At 41.4% G+C, this 17,295-nt stretch overlaps 1 protein-coding gene across 2 annotated transcripts in view; it reads left to right on the top strand.

Annotated features, from left to right (window-relative positions):
* The first annotated feature begins 1,187 nt into the window (after window positions 1–1,187).
* Window positions 1,188–17,295, top strand: part of LOC119485318 (protein kinase C beta type) — a 39,583-nt gene continuing 23,475 nt past the window's right edge. Inside the window, exons 1-2 of one of the 2 annotated variants that reach the window (XM_037764825.1) lie at window positions 1,188–1,693; window positions 2,804–2,835. In XM_037764825.1, coding sequence (XP_037620753.1) covers window positions 1,530–1,693; window positions 2,804–2,835 — 196 coding nt within the window. In that variant the 5' untranslated portion in view covers window positions 1,188–1,529. The remainder of the gene's footprint in view (window positions 1,694–2,803; window positions 2,836–17,295) is intronic. The other variant, XM_037764824.1, reaches the window with a different exon arrangement.

Below are 17,295 nucleotides of genomic sequence, written 5' to 3' on the forward strand. Positions count from 1 at the left end.
AGGCACATGAACACAACTTTATTAGTAACATGCATAACTACAACCAGATTTTGACTTAGGGTCCCTCGACAAGAGAGGGCCACCAAAAAGGGAATAATTAAAGGTCCCATATTGTGCTCATTTTCAGGTTTATACTTGTATTTTGTGTTTCTACTAGAACATGTTTACATGCTGTAATGTTTAAAAAAAACGTTATTTTCCTCATACTGTCAGCCTGACTATGCCTGTATTTACCCTCTGTCTTAAACGCTCCGTTTTAGCGCATTTTGACGTAATTGCAACAGAATTGCGTTGCTAGGCAACAGCTGGGGTCCATGTGTACTTCCTGTCAGCTGATGACATTCACATACACTGCAACCAGGAATAAACTGGGACACATTCAGAATGTTTACATTTAAAATTGTGTCATGGGTCTAAATATTAAATAATGTATATTCGTGACATCAAAAATAGGCAGAAATCCTGACAGCTTGTTATAAACGCAGAGTTTCTGAATATGGGCTGTGTGTATTTCCCTGTGGATTGTGTGTTTCGATACTTTTTCAGTATTTATATCGGACTTAAACCTGCTTTATAATAAAAAAAAGTGAATATCTCACTTTTTTATAATATGGGACCTTTAAGGACCTGATTCTTAATCAAATTATTATTAGAGCTGCTGAATCTCTGGACTGTTTTAAGCGGCTTCTAAAAACCCATCTCTATAGGCAAGCCTTTCTATAGGCCTCATCTACATGTGTGTTTGTCTGTTTTTGTTTGATCTGTTTCTCATTGTTTCTGTGTTTCATATTGTAATTTTCCCTTGTTTTTATCATTATTTGATGTTTAATTTGTGTGTGAAGCACTTTGTAACGGTGAGTTTAAAAAGGTGCTATACAAATAAAGCTTTACTTACTTACTTACAAGACAGGGCCAAAAAAAGGGAATAATTAAAGACCTGATTCTTAATCAAATTAGGCTGCCGAAACCTATTGGGGGCCCCTGAGTCTATAGGGCCCTAGGGTTATTACAGTGATCCAGCCTTGTGGGTGTGTGTGTCTCCTGCATCATCATGTGTCATCATAGTATATAGTATGTGCTTTAACTTGTGATGCTGTTGACAAGGACTGCTTCATAGTTGTGTGTGTAAACAACTGCGCGCACACTCTCACATCTGGTAGTTTTTGACAACAAGGAGAGAGCGCGCGAGAGAGAGAGAGAGAGAGAGAGAGAGAGAGAGAGAGAGAGAGAGTTGTAGGCTAAACACACTGTGAGAACAGGGAAGAGAAGGCGCGCGGCGCGGCACGCGGACCCGCCGGAAGAAGCAGCAGCAGCACCGAGAGAAGAGCAGCTGGACGCACACCGATAAATAACAACACCGGCAGCACGAGCTACACCGAGGCGGTCAGCGGGGCGGAGAGGAGGAAGAGGAGGAAGAGGAGGAGGAGGAGGCACCACCTGCACCGTCTCTGTCGCTCTGTCTCCTCACCCCTCGTCGTCCCTCTCTCTCGGTCCGCCGCCGCCGCCGCCGCCTCTTCTTCCTCGTTAAGATGGCTGACCCCGGCAGCGACGGAGAGGCACCGGAGAGCGCGCGCGGCTTCGCCCGCCAGGGAGCCCTCCGCCAGAAGAACGTGCACGAGGTGAAGAACCACAAGTTCATCGCGCGCTTCTTCAAGCAGCCCACCTTCTGCAGCCACTGCACGGACTTCATCTGGTGAGTGTGTGAATGAGGACACAGGTGATTCACTTGCTGCTGCTGCTGCTGCTCGGCCTCCTCCTCCTTCTCCTTCTTCTTCCACACACTGACACACCGCAGTGTTTCATTCATTGTCATTGTCAAAAACACCGCGATGCGCCATCATCTCCTCCTCCTCCCTCCTGTTCCTCCACAATGCGACAGTGTCGGAGAGGTGGATGTGTTGTTGTGTGCAGCCGCAGAGCAGTCACTGCTGCTGCGGCTGCATGCACGGCGTTTTACTGCAACACCCATCTATCTCTGAAACTGGAGGTCTGGTGGAGGAATGCAGCTGGAGATGCACGGACACAGGGCCCCACTGTTGCTGCAGCTGTGTGTTGATGTGTGTGTGTTGATGTGTGTGTGTGTGCGTGCATGCGTCATTGTGCATCCTCTTGTGAATCCCCCCAAAAATCTCACCCATCAGATCTGCTCCCTCTATACAGAGTCTTTCAAAGCACAGCTCAAGACCCCCCTCTTTCCTTTGGCTTTTGAATGAACTTGAATTGTGATTACTAATTGGCCTTTTATATAAATGCTCATTATAACAGTCTTTACCTTGGTCTCTGTCTGTGGATGTGTGAGATTTTGTTGTCTGCACTGTTGACCTGTTTTTATTCTGCACTATGTCTGTAAAGCACTTTGGTCAGAAAATGGCCTATATGCAGGGAGAGAGATCTCTGCTGTGGGATTAGCAAGGTGTTCAAAAACTTTAGCTTAAATGACTCTATTTCTTAACAAATGACTATTTTTTTTCAATGGCTTTATTTTAGTTGTTCGTACAAACCACAAGCATTTAGCTGATTAAATCCTATTATCAATTTAAGTGAGAAAATTTGTAGAATAACTTTTAATTAAACTTCACCCTGTCTTGTATCAGATGTTTTTCTCTAACAGTCTTTTTACTCATGGATTTGATCTTGGTCTCTGTCTTGTGGATGTGTGTGTGGTTTTGTGTTTGCTCTGTTGACCTGTTTTTTTATTCTGCCTATGTCTGTAAAGCACTTTGATCAGCTCATGTTGTTTTAAATGTGCTATAGAAATAAATTTGACTTGACTTGACATCCCTGTCTTCTTCTTTTTCCACAGGGGCTTTGGGAAACAGGGATTCCAGTGCCAAGGTAAGAGCAGCAGCAGCAGCATGCAGCAGCTCATTCACAAATCCCCTCTGCTGCATATGGCTGTGGGTGTGTGGAGACGGATGTTCACTGTCTGAAGGAGTGTTTGTGTGTTTGTTGTGTTCAAGGGGGGCCGCAGGTCTTGCACACTGTTTAGAGTGACCTGTTGGCTCTTTTCGTTGACGGTGTGTGTTGGTGTGTTGGCAGGCAGGTGTCAAACTCAATGCAGGTGCTTGCCAGCAGTGATAAATGAGAGTGAGAACACTCAGGCTTGAAGAGACGAGTGTGAGATGTAAGAGTAGAAGAGAGTCGGCGGAGTGGTGAAAGCTGACACGTCTGGTTTTGGCCGAGGAGAAATGGGAGGAAGACACACCAGGAAGTTAGATTTTCTCAAGCTTTTTTTTATTTTTAACATCGAGCCTGATTGGGGTTGTAAAGTGGTGGATTTGTGTGTGTGTGTGTGTGTGGGTGGGTGGGTGGCTGGTTGTGGTTGACGGGTGGGTGTCTACCTCTGCACACAAAATGGTTTCATAAACAGGCCCCTCTCAGCAGCATAGTGACACCCCTCAATCACATGCAACGCTACAGTAATGCAGCAAATGTTGTGCTCGCTGGTATCACTTCCTCCTCGTCACTGACCCATCTGGCTCCAGTCATGTGACCATGCATCCTTGTGTTTTTTTTTTTTTTTTTAGACCAGTTGTTTCCACTCTTTCTTAAGAATTCATTGATGTGTCATTTCATTAGAAGTAAAACAAAAAGTCCTGAGGCTACAGGCTTCTCGGCAGCTCCAGTGGTTTTACAGGAAATGCATTGGCGGTACAGAAAATTAACACTTGATGTGCTTGAGTGATTGCACGCGGCCTCCTGGACTAGTGAGCTATAGCGTGTGGCGATTTAACCTGAGCTGATAGCACACTTTAAGAGAGCACAGACCAATCGGAGCCTTGCACAGGTAGAGCTGCCGTCAGGTCGGGTTTCGTGGTGAGTTTCCGACCGTTAAGTGATCACTCTTAAATTCGTAGACGGCCTCTTATACAACAAAGTGGTCTAAGGGTTGTTTGTGATGTTGAGAGTCAGTGAACATTGTTCACACTGAAGATATAGAAAGGAGTTAATCCATTAATCAATAAAGCTCCCCAGTGAGCATTGATTTGGTGAGTGGCAGGTCAAAGGGTTGAGGCGTCTAGGGTGCACTTACTGGCTTTTTCTCAGAGCTTTCAACCACATCTCATGGATGCCGTTTGCTCAGCTGTCATGGAGCTAAATTGGTAAATAAATTAGAATAAGTTTGGTAGAGCTGCACCAGTTAAAACTTGATCTTACTCAAGGATGGTTAATAAACTTATGACAACACCGGTGTTACCGATTACACCGGACATTTTACAAAAAAAGATGACACTCAATATATGTAGAGCGCTTACTTTGATCTTTACCGTCGGGTGGTGGTGTGTCTGGCCTCTCTAGTAGAGCTTTTGCTACGAGGCTGCAGGTGTTTACCTGGCGCAGCTGCGCCGCGGACACCGGCTGTGACCGCTCCGTCCTCCTCGCGCCGATTGCCTCATTAACGTTGTGGTTCCCTGATAGCATTGGGTTTACATCTGAAATATTGCCAAATAGGCCATCCATCCATCCATCCATCTTCAACCGCTTATCTCGGGTCGGGTCGCGGGGGCAACAGCTCCAAATAGGCGTGTTTGCTTTTCACTTCAACACCAAATCCTCCGCCATCTCTGGGTCTGTCAACTCTCTCGCCCCCGTGTTTGTGAAATATGACTCCTGCTACTCTTACGGAGCAGATGCATTCACTGTCAGATTGTAGCGTCCGCCGTCAGACTATCTATTGATAACACAGCGCTGATATGCCAAAATGAACTAAATGGGTTTTATTTCCTTAACAAAAGCAAAACGACGGTGGGGTGGTGGGCACGTGATGTAATCGGCGTGTGCCCGACCACCGTGTAACACCGGTAACACGACTACCGCGACAAGCCTAGCGTATACAGACACGTTCCACACATACAAACTAGAAAACCTCCGGACGACAATAAAATGAACTCCGTTGTTTGTTGTATTTGCCAGAACAACATGAAAAGTAAAAAAATTAAAAGAGTGTGTGCGAGCTCTTAACAAGAAAGGACCAAGGACGAGGAATACAAACAAGCGTCCAGTTTACTTTTCTATTGAATGTTGGTCCGTCCGGACTGAGGCACCCACGTGAATGCAGATACCTTAAGTCGATTAATCGATTAGTCAATCGAAATAAAACTATTTAGCAATTATGTAGATAATTGTTTAATCGTTGATGTGATTTTTCAAACAAATAGTCCAAAAATCTGATTCTAAAATGTGAAAACGTGCTCCTTTTCTTATATTCTTACAATAAATTGAATATTTGAGGATTTTGTTGCTGTTGTTGGTCTGAGAAAAGAAAGACATTTGATAAAGTAAACAAGTTCTCCTATATTCTTGGCACACGGGGGAAGTTTCAGTTGGTTGCGATCTGCAACCTCACCGCCAAATGCCACCAAATCCTACACACTTCGACTTTAATTGAGGAAATAATCAGCAGATTAATCAATAACAAATATAGTTGCAGCTCTAATATCTGGTTAACTCAGTCTAATAACTTCAGCTAAATTTGGTTGAGAAGTGTGCTTGTTTAGACATCTAAATGACTTTATAACGTTGTGTTTTGATGACTATATCTCAAAGTGTTGATAGGCCCTTATTTTCACTCAGATGTCTTTTGACCAGTAGATCCCCAAATCGACGCTGACTGGGTTATAGCAGTAAGAAAACAGTCAGTAATGTTCATTTGAACCGGATCTACCTCAACAGTTATTTGAGTTTTTCCCTTTAATTTGACCAGATCCTGAGAGAATAGTTGGAGGTTGGTGAATGGCAAGATGGAGAGGATTGTTATGTGAAACGGGTCAAAAGGTTGTTTGTGATGTTGTGATCAATGGTCACATTGAACCTACAGTATAACAAGTAATTAACTTAAACTATGGCTTAATCAGAAGTGAGTTTTTTGGTGGGAAAAGGGGCCTTAATTAAATCTAACTTGAGAGAATAGTTAAGGATTAATAACAAGAAATGGTGTAGATTTTGAGGATTTTGTGAAGGGGTCAAAAGGTTTCTTGTTGTGTTCAGTGTTCACATTGAAGCTATAAATAGGAATTATGTAATTTCAATTTAAATATGGATGAAACAAATCTTCACCTCAAATACCCGTTAAGAACTGATTTGATGACGCGCAGGTTGAAGGATACGTGGTAGTTAAGAGCAGCTTGTGAGTCCCATTCATTTTAAAACATATCTGCCTACACACGCATGTCATTAGATTATTGTGACCTAACATGAGAGTTAAAATCTCAGGAAGTGTTGATTGGGTGATTTACAAAAGACCTATGTTAAAACTGGTCGTATTTTGGTTGCTAAGCAGAGTTTTTATACATTAAGGGTACAAATAATTGAGATCTGATACTATATTGTACCACTTAATGCTGTAACTGTATGTTGATCTGAAAGAAGAAAACACACAATGTGCCATCTCGATGAATGAGGCCCATTCTGTTTGCTCTTATCCCCTTTTAGTAGTATTAGTATATTGAACAGATCATTCACATACGAAACATTGAAGTTGGAAACATCATGGGAAATAATGAAAACACCTTTTACCAGAATAAAAGCAGCTGTTTTTCTTTCTTCTGCTATTATATTTATTACATAAATATATGCTACCTGAAGTTATGATCATGTGTATATACAGTATAGTGTTATAAGGATTGCTGTCTGTCTTTGTGTCTGACATACAGCACCGTTTTATAATCCCAAATGTTGGTAGGACAGAAATAAAGTTAACTGACCAACTCTTTGCTGTTTCAACAGCATTCAAACAACTATATTTTAATGTGTAGCTGTGACCTGCCTGTCGATTAATCAATTAGTCAATAGGCAGAAAATGAGTCGTCAACTATATTGATAATCGATTGATCTTTTGAGTTTTATATGATTGTAAACTGAATATCTTTGTTTTGTTTTTTACTGTTTGGACATTTGAAGATGCCACCCCAGGCTCTGGGAAGCGGATGGGCATTTATGGCCATTTTATAGATTAAACAACTAATTGACAGATGAACATTAGTTACAGCCCTACTTCACATTGAAATATTAACCCTTAAATGCTGTTGAAGCATCATTTAAATGGCAGACTTTGACCTGCCACCAAATCAGATTCTCCTGGTATGACCGGTAGAAAACAATGAAAAACAGCTTGTGAGTCTTATTTTATTGGGTTTTCTTTTCCTTTTCACTGACAATGACGCATTTGAGAGTCAGGTGGAGAGATGAAATTATCCGGAAGACGGACCTTCGGTTAGCTTGAATTGAAGCACATTGATTCTACGTCTGTCGTATGAAATGTGGTCTAGAAATAAAATTTGATTTATTGATTGATATGATTAAATTCAGCGCTGGGAGTCACAGCGGCTGGCACTGACCTGTGTAACGGCTGCAACAGAAAGTTTGCTCATCCAGTGGGGAGTCGGGGCAGTCCCCCAGGAGCAGTCCCCCGGGATCAGTCCCCCGGGGACAATCCCCCAGGATCAGTCCTCCGGGATTAGTCACCTGATATCAGACCCCCGGGATCAGTCCCCTGGTATCAGACCCCTGGCACTGGGGTTTGCGCTGGCTGAATTTGAGTTTCTACAGCCGCTAACTGAAGGTCCGTCTCCCAGAGCTGCGGCATGCTCTCATGAAGACAGATAAGATAAGACGGCAGTGTTATTTTTTTTATTTATTTTGTGGCCAGAGTTTACACATTGCAGCTTTAAGGACTCATGTTTGCTTAAAAGTTGAGATTGGATATTCATTCTTGAAACTGCAGTTGGCAAAACAATCACCTCAAGGTCAATTATTAGCCATATTGGAGCTTTTGAGTGTATCACAACTGCTTAAACATAAAACCATGACATGCTCATATCACAACTTCTGTTTCTAACCTCAAAGGTAAGATTCGTTTGAACATGTTGTGGCAGATGGCTTTGATTTGGGGACTTGCAGGTCATAACAGGATAAAACCGGGAAGATTTGTTTTAGGCGTTGCTTAAACAGCATTTCATGACTATATTTCAACTCGTAAATAAGACCTACTTGACAGTGAAATATAGTGATTTAAATGCTGTTGAAACACAAAAAGGGATTCGCTTTCCAACCTGTCTTTTGACCAGCCTTTGAGCCACCAGAAAATAGAGAGAAACAGTTTGTGAGTCCTGTTCATTTGAAATGTATATGCCTAAATATGCAGTCAGTGGATTTTCTTTTCCTTTATTTGACCTAACACGAGAGAAAAGTGGGAGAGCTGTGTGAACGGTGGTGTCTTAAAGAGAGCGAGAGGAACAGGAAGAGTGTAGATAGAGTTCAGTATGAAAACAGTTCACTTCTTGGTCATGAGGAATGTCAGACGTGGTTTAGACTTGTTCTGACGTGTGCGTCAGATTGTGTGTTTGAGACTCTGTATTGCACATGTGTTTGTGTCGTGACAATGGTGTCTTCTGTTGCATTGTGGGTGTGTTTTGAATACCTGTTCTACAGGTGAAGCTTTCTCTTCTTTCTTTCCTGCTTTCAACTTATCCTTTTATTATAATGTATCTGTATGTGTGCACTGACAGCAAAAAGAGGAAGTTTCTTTCAGCTCATTTCCTGCTTAAGAGAGATCCAGATGTCTGATCAGAGTTTATATTTGAGAGGTTAGAAGGTCAACTTTCTTCTCGGTCGTCATATCAGATGGGTTGAGGGAAAGTTTCACAAGACATTTTCTGATTTTGAAAAGCAAAAACTACTTTTTTTTCACACAAATTAAAAACAAACTTCTTTTAAAATCAGCAAATTGTTATAAAATGTTTGTCTTTAAATTGGAAAAAGATGCTGAAAAGAAGCATTTAATCAAGAAACCAGTTATTGGTAGCGGTTGGTATTATTATGTTCCTACAAAGGCCTTTTTCACTGCAGACGTTTTAACTTGTTATAGTTGGAAAACCTGATAACATTAATTATCTAATGGTTCTGTTATGTTTAAGTGTCCCAGTAAACCATGACAGTTATTATATGGCTACTTACTTAAGAAATCAATATTTTGACACAAAAACGGTCCGCCAGAGTCTGATATCAGAGCTGCGCACATGGCAACGGTTTGCTATCAAGAAATTACAGACCGCAGAACGGCGTGATTGACCAATCAGAATCCAGTATTCATCACAGCCGCGTAATAAAATGAACTAAATGGGTTTTATTTCTGTAAAAAAAAAGCAAAACAACGGTGGGGACGTAATGTAATCGGTGTGGGCCCGACCATCGTGTAATACCGGTAACACCGACTACCGCGACAAATCTAGGCGCAGATGATCGGACAAGTGGAGCAACAAGTGGGCACAATCCCGTGAAACTGTCGAAGTCGTGCTCGTCTCGTGCACACGCCCGTCCACTGGTAGCAAGACTAAAGCTTCATCGTTCCTTGTCTCCGAAAGGACGGCCGCACGAACATGAGCTGACGTGGACTTGTGACAAGGAAACATTTAGATCTTTTACACTCCCTGCGGGTTTCTCCTGGCATCAAACCAACAAAGCTTTTCAAAGCTCCTCAAAGTTCTCCATGTTCTCCACCCATCTTCATCCGCATAGTTAGAACAATTTTGATGTGCGCTGACAGGCGAAAACCTAGCAGCACAGCACTGCTTTGACCTAAATGCTAACATGCTGGTGTTAAGCAGGTATAATGTTTACCCGTTATCCATCTTAGTTTAGCATGTTCGAATGGTTACATTTGCTTATTAGAAATAGACACAAAGTACAGCTGAGGCTGATGGGAATGTCATTAGTTTAGCTGGTATTTGATCAAAAACCAAAGTACTGGACAAATTAAAATTTGGACCTGATGATGGTGCTAGAAGGAAAGTCAGAGGATCACCAAAGTCGGTATTAGTTCATCCCCTGAGGGCCATGAATATCTGGAACAAATATCATGGTAATTCATCCAGTAGTTGTTGAGATTAGGGATGCAACGATCCTGATACCGATATCGATAACTGGGCTTTGGGTATCAGTCGATACTGAGTACCGATCCGATACCAGTGTTTAATTAACGAGCTGTATGCCTCACTGTGTTAAAGTGACTGGGATCATTCTTTTAACATCAGGCTTGACTTAAACATGGCTTTCATAACTTTGTAAAACAAAATGTAACAAATACATAGATGTAAATTTTGTGAATTATTTATAATTAAAATAATAAATCGTACACCAAAAAACTTCAAAAGGATCAGGAATTACAATTCAAGTGTAAACCTTTTTAATGCAGCAACAAATTGATCAAAACTTAAACAGGAATTAAAATTCCAGCATATAATGTATATAGTATATAAACATAAAATTTAATATAATATGTCGACCCCATTGTCATCGTTCGCCGATCCAGCTATTTGAGTCAGTATCGGCCCGATATCCGATCCGATTATTGGTATCAATGCATCCCTAATTGAGATATTTCAGTCCAAAGTGCTCTAAATCCATGCATGTTAATCTAATCAGTAATATAGAGGACATTTGAAAACACAGAAGGATTCAGTGTTTTAATCAGTCAGTGTTTTATCATCCAGTATGTTCTTATTGGGTTGCAGCTGCGTCACATCTGCTCTTACACCAAAAGTTGACTGGAGCGAAACATTTCTTGTAGTCTTGTTGAGGAAGCTGGTTATTTCCACTGATCTGTCCACTTCTCGCCCCGCTGGTCTCCGGTCTTTGCGGCAACAGATATAATCTGCTTTTCAACAGAACTAAGAATGATCAAATGTGCAAATCTTGAGTATGTGTAAGAGTTTAAATGCCCACATTACAAATGAAAAGACTCAAACACTGGAAGAATAATCTTAAAAAATGCTGCTTGTTTCCCCTTGTTGAAGTGTCATTGTTATTGATTGGATCAAGGCTGTGGTTGACTTTTAATCCTGATTATTGACTGTTCAGTTGTTGAAGAAGTATCTTTGCTATTGATTGGATGACAGGCCAGCCAGTCTAAGTATATCGATTACAAGATACGTTTGTGACACTGTGGCCGAGAAAACAAACACAGATTTTAGAGTACGCCTGTCCGCAGCGCAGTGACTGCTCTACAGTAAACTGCTTCACAATGAATTTTAAAGCCGACAGATCTTTCCAGCGTCAGTGCGTCAGATATCAGGACGGCTGACTGGATGTTAATATGTCTGGAAAACTGCACTGATTGTTGTGAGATGAAGATGAAATGAACAAAAGACAACAGATTGATTTTCGGCATCAACCAGTTTTTGGGGTTCATGTGATTTTTCTAAAACAATCTGTATTACGATTAGACAGATTATTGGTTTACTTATCGGTAGGGCCGCAACTAATGATCATTTTTCATATGAATTATCTAATTTCTTCTCAATATGCTTAATTTGTTACTTACAGTCCAAAAACCCACAGTACTAATTTACAAAGATACAGTAAAACACAGAAAACTTGAACCTAAACGAGTGATCAGTTATCAAAATTGTCATTCCTGTCAATTACCTTATTAATGAATTAACTGCAGAAGTTTCAGCTCTACCAATACAAGCAGATATTTGCCTTACACTGATTAATTAGACTCAGTGATTTACTTGCTGATAGCTGTCAATATGAACTCAACTGATCCAAGTCATGTGACAAACACTGTGCATGTTATATAGCATAGAGATAACCAGCGCTTCCTCTTCACTATACGCAGCATAGCTCTGTTAAGATAATAGTATTTACTCAGTCGTAAGGTTATGCTCGTTCCTGACTGTCAAAGACTAAAGAATATGTACAAGGGAGAAAAAACAACAAGCTTGCAAGCCAGTTACTATCCGAGATTTGTTTACACTGTATCTCAGTCTTTGAGTTGTCAGATTCCCCTGAATGCTTCGTTGTCAGTCAAACCAGTCCACCCACTCAGACGCTCGCATGTTAAAGGAACATTTCTGATGGATCTCCATTTCTGTCCTCCTTTTAGTAATAACAAATATTTAATTTGAAAAGTCTCTTTGACAGAATCATGTTAGCCTGGAGTAGTTCAGCAGCCACATATGAAGAAATAGAAAAGGGCCCGGGTGTTTTCTGTTAGGTGTCAAAGTACGGCTGGGCGATGTATAAAATTAATTAAATTAATTAGATTTTGTGGAAAGGGAGATGACTGGTTACTCTGTGTATTCAACCGTAAGACAAAACGTGTCGGTGCTCTTGGAAAATGGGGAAAAAAACAGGGATAGAAAGGAAGGCAATCCAGGCACTCTGAAATACTAAAACAAGTGATAGCGAAGAAAGAAATATATTAAAAAGCCTTTATTGTAGTGGCTAAATCATTAAAAAATATACATAAATATTTATTTTTCACAGAAAGCATGTCTATGCAAAGCAAAGTCTATATCCTCATTAAGACCAGGATACTTTAAGGCATCCAATCGATGGATCCAAAAAGTCTTATTCGATTTTAATTAGATTTAGATGAAAATCAAGTTATTACAATGCCCCCAAGTGGCCAGTGTCTACCTGAGCAGAGAATGAAGTCACTCTCCCTCTGTGTGTGTTGTAATCAGAGCTTCTCTGTGCTTTGTTGACATCAGCAGGCCGGCCGTGTGTGTTTTTAGTGCATGTTCGTGAATGGGAGCGTGCCACACAGGCTAGCTCATGGCCGCTGCTCTGCACTGCTCTCATACGGCGGTTACAGCTGATAACGCTGTCCCGACCGACGGCGGCGTCGTAGAAGGGTAGCACCCATCCTCCGGTTCCCACTGACGTTAACACTGTTAGCTCTGTCAGCACTGTTGCCTTGTTTGCACTGTTAGCACCGTTAGCTGTGAGCCACCTGCTCAGCCGCCGCCATGTGGAGAGCCGTGTGTAGTCAACAGAAATGCTTTCAAGCTTGCATTTAGCAGCTTTTAAAATGGCTTCTTCTTCAGTGTTCAGTGTTTAGAAGCAGAACCAGATACAAACTCCTTTTAAATTAGCTGTATCCATTGTTGTAGTGTTAATATTGGATATTTCTTTAGATGTAACTGACGAAGACTTTGCCAAAAGTTAGTTGACATTTCTATTGTTCTTTTCACCAACTGGGAGATATATTCACTGTAAGAAATCTCTTTAGAAATTGCTGCCCGATATCTCCAGCTCAGAATTGCGACTAAAGCTGAAGTTATACTTTTCGCGTTCGCAAGTGCGTGATCCGCATGACTTAAATATCGTCATCACAGGGTGTACATGAAGGCTCTGTGTGGACGTCTGCATCGCGTCCATAAGAGGCTGACGTGAACATTTTGTCTGACTCATTAATCGCAGCCTAAATATGTGAACGTGCCGTTAGCGTTAGTCTTTTAGGGAGCTTTCACAAGCCATAGTCCGTCTGTCTAGTCCGAATCAGAGTGACATTAATACTTTGGGTTTTGTTTTATATTTAGTCTGGTTCAGTTTCACAGTACACAAATTAAAGCCGACCAAATAAAAACATTAATTTGCTGAGGGGCGAGTATGAAAAAGTGAATTTATCTTTACTATCTTGAGAGCTGCCATTTCTATGCAGGGAATCACGGATATATTACTTTTGAAGTTCTTTTCACTTTGACTCGGAACTGATCTACCTCCAATTTATCTCGAATTACTTTATATATTCAGTATTTTTTTTGGACTCTATTTAGCATATTCTGTATGTTCTTTTTGGCCCAGACGTCAAACAAACATCAGACCTCAGCAGAAGTCCAGAGGCCGGTATCGCGAAGCGTGTTCAGCATACCCAGGGTGTCTTCTTGTTATCTGGCTTCACTAACCCTAACAAACCAGATCCCGCTAAGCCGTCCTACGAAGGTGGTTATCAACTTGGTAAATCAACCCAGGGTTTCTCCATCTGGCTGTGAGCGCGGTCACATGAACGGGGCGGTGTTTGCAGCATCTGACCAATCACTAACATGGACAAGTCCACAGATTTGTAGACAGACAGGCAGAGCGGCACATTTTACAACGGAAGAGCAAACTACATTAGACAAATACGAAGAGATTAAACACATAATCCAGACTAAAAGCAGGATGAACAACTGGCAAATGAAAAAACTCCCGGTGTGCGAATGCGTAAATTAACAGACTTATTAATTTAACGGAACACTCAAAAGTCAGATATGCTAGTCTAGATATAAATAGCTTTTAAATGTAAAACGGATGACTGGATTACACCTAATCATGCCCAGTAACATTTTTAATGACTATTTGAACCTTCTTTCAACTGCGTCCCCCCTCTCTGGCGGTGTGAAACGGACTCAAGAGGAAGTTAAAAAACAAGTATGAAAATATAATTCAAAGCGGTAAGCACCCACAACACACAGCCAGCTGTCCTTCCTCTATTTGTCAGTTGAAGCTGTATTATTTTTAGTCTGGATTATGACGGTAACTTCTTCATATGTGTCTAATGTTAACATACAATCTGCGCACTGAGCTCTGATTGGTCAGCAGGCGGTGCTTTCATACAAGTTGATCTCTTATCTGGAACATAACCTGCTCCGGAGCAGGTTAGCTGTTCAGCATAAGTTACCATGGCGATCTACCCCGTAAGAAGTGATCCACCTTTGTAGGACGGAAAACCCAGGGTTAACCCTGAAGTTACCTCGCTAACGCCAAATCCTGCTTTGTAGTACAGGCCTCAGATCAGTCCTCATGTTAACCTGTCGTTTACCTGTGTCCATCTCAACAAATGTCCGCACAGGCAGCCTGCGTTTGGTTCGCTTGGAAACGGACCGAGAACACCTCTCGCAAGCGGTCTCGGACCGGTTGTTTTGGTGCGCACCAGACTACGATTGCTGCGTTCACAACTGCACAAACAAACTGCACCCGAGTTTGTTTAAAACGGACTAAATGTTGGATTGAGAAAGCGCCCTTAAAGAGCTGTTCGGTAGCTAGGTCTTATCTCTGTGGTTCAGTTTGTTCAGGCATGCTGAGGCCTGACTGGTGATTTCGAGTGTCTCCGTCTGTGGTTTGTGGACTGGTAATCATCCAAGATGGAGGAACTTCCTGATGCTCCTGTTAATGTGAAACTGTCGGCCCGCTGTCATCCTGGCAGCCCATCGCAGGAGTCTTTTTTAGATCGGCTCTGATTTGCTGTTATCACCATCAGTCGGATAAAACGGGGCTGTGTGTGTGTGTGTAGACTCGACTGTAGGGTTCAGCCTGGTTGCTAGGCAACAGAGCAAAGACCTCCTCGGCAGGTCACTAGGCCTGTCTTTCACTAGTGTGTGTGTGTGTGCACGTGCACAGGTGTGTGTGTGTGTGTGTAAGTGACAGAGCAGATTTATGAACAAAAAGCCATAAAGTGTGACTGCAATCCTTCACTGTGTTTTCTGTTGCTCCACTTCTGTTTCTGTCTTTCTGACACACTGCAAACACACAAATGAATCCTCCACCCCCTCACATCGCCTCAAACCCAGCTGTGCCCCCATCCCTTCCTGCCCACACACACACACACACACACACACACACACACACACACACACGTGTCTCTCTGTTTGACTTTATTTCTTCTTCACTCTTTCTTTTCCTGTCGTCTCGTTCTCTTTTGCGTTTCCCTTTTTTTTCAGTCTCTCTCCTCACAGTGTGTTTGTTCATTTGCATTGTGCAGCGGCGCTACAGATGGACAGAGTTTAGTGTTACACCATCACTGTTGTATTTGTGTTCATCTGTGGGTATTTTTAGGCCTTTTAGGCAAAACTGGGCTAACCAAAGTGTACAGTAGGCTCATTTGTCCACTGATGTGACCCACCCTCTCTCCTGCTCAAATAAACCCACATGCATGATGAACAAACATAAGCACTCTGTTGCTTAACTGCTAGAAAGCTGTGGAAAGTGGTGCCAGGTGCCACGGTGCCTCATGAAAATGTAACGACAATGTGAATAATTAAGATTAAACCAGAGCGTAATGTCACCCTCTGTGTGTGTGTGTGTGTGTGTGTGTGTGTGTGTGTGTGTTTTGTTCTTGCTGTGGTTGTTGTTGCAACGTGTGTGTTAATATTATCATAATAACGCTGAACCGTATTGATGTCTTAATCCTATTTTAGGTCGAGACTGCAAGTCTTTGTAAAGTGGAAGTGGTTAAAAGATTCGGATGTAAAAATACACCAGTGATGTGAGGCTACAGTACAGAAGACACATCTGCCCTATTTATCTAAATGGACTTCTGGTGTTGGTCATGTTCACGTCTTGGTCTGTAGGAAGAGGCTGATCAAAATTTAAATGGATGGATTGTACTTTTATTTCCATCTGAACCAGATTGTGTAGTTTAAAGGTTTACTGACTGATCTGATGGATCAGTAGCAGCTCTGCTCAAACATATCAAACCTACCTTCTCCGCCTCTGAAGGTTTAATACTCATTAGTGCTGTTCACTTTCTATTAGGACTGCAACTAATTTGCAGATTATACTCTTGATTAATCATTCAGTCTCTTAGGGCGCTTTCACAAGCCGACATTTAGACTGTTTTAATCAAACTCTGGTGCAGTTCGTTTGAGCAGTTGTGAACGCAGTTATCGTACTCTGGTGCGGACTAAAACAACCGATTCAAGACTGTTTGCGAGAGGTGGTGTCGGACTGTTTCCGAGCGAACCAAAACGCAGGCTGCCTGTGCGGACATTTGTTGAGATGGACACAGGTAAACGACAGGTTAACATGAGTGATTGCCTGCATAGAAGTGGCAGCTCTCAAGAAGAAAAAGATAAATTCACAGTAAAACCGAACCAGACTAAAAAGAAAACGAACCAAAAGTATCAATTTCACTCTGATTTCCTAAAGCCCCAGTCGATGTCTTCAAATTGCTTGTTTTGTCCAACCAATGGTCCAAAACCCCAAAATATTTAATATAAAAACATATAAAACAGAGAAAAGCATTACATCCTTGAAGCTGGAACATAGAAATGTTGGGTGTTTTTGATTAATGATTTACAGGATTATCAATATAGTTACTGGAAAATTTTATGACTAATAAGCTAATAGCTTCAGCAGACATATCTCACAGCAACTTACATATAGTTTGAAACTGTTTCTGCACATGTAAACTAATATAGTCTTATTTATTTATTATTAGTTAAATTATCTGTACACAATTCAAAAGTTCCCACTTTTTTAAATAATGTTATTATTGATGCCTTTTCATCTTTAAATTGTCCTTGTAATTATGAGAAACAGCCTCCAACCTTTTACCCTGCGTCCAACTGTAAATTATTTATTGATTAATCGATTAACTGATCCACAGAAAATGACAACAATTTTGATAATTCATTAATTATTTTAGTCCTTATTAAGCAAAATATGACCAACAGAATCACTGATTTTAGCTTCTCAAATGTGAATATTTTCCTGGATTTCTTCGTCAAACTGAATCTCTTTGGGTTT

Source organism: Sebastes umbrosus, chromosome 3 (assembly GCF_015220745.1).
Source record: "Sebastes umbrosus isolate fSebUmb1 chromosome 3, fSebUmb1.pri, whole genome shotgun sequence".
Lineage (NCBI taxonomy): Eukaryota > Metazoa > Chordata > Actinopteri > Perciformes > Sebastidae > Sebastes > Sebastes umbrosus.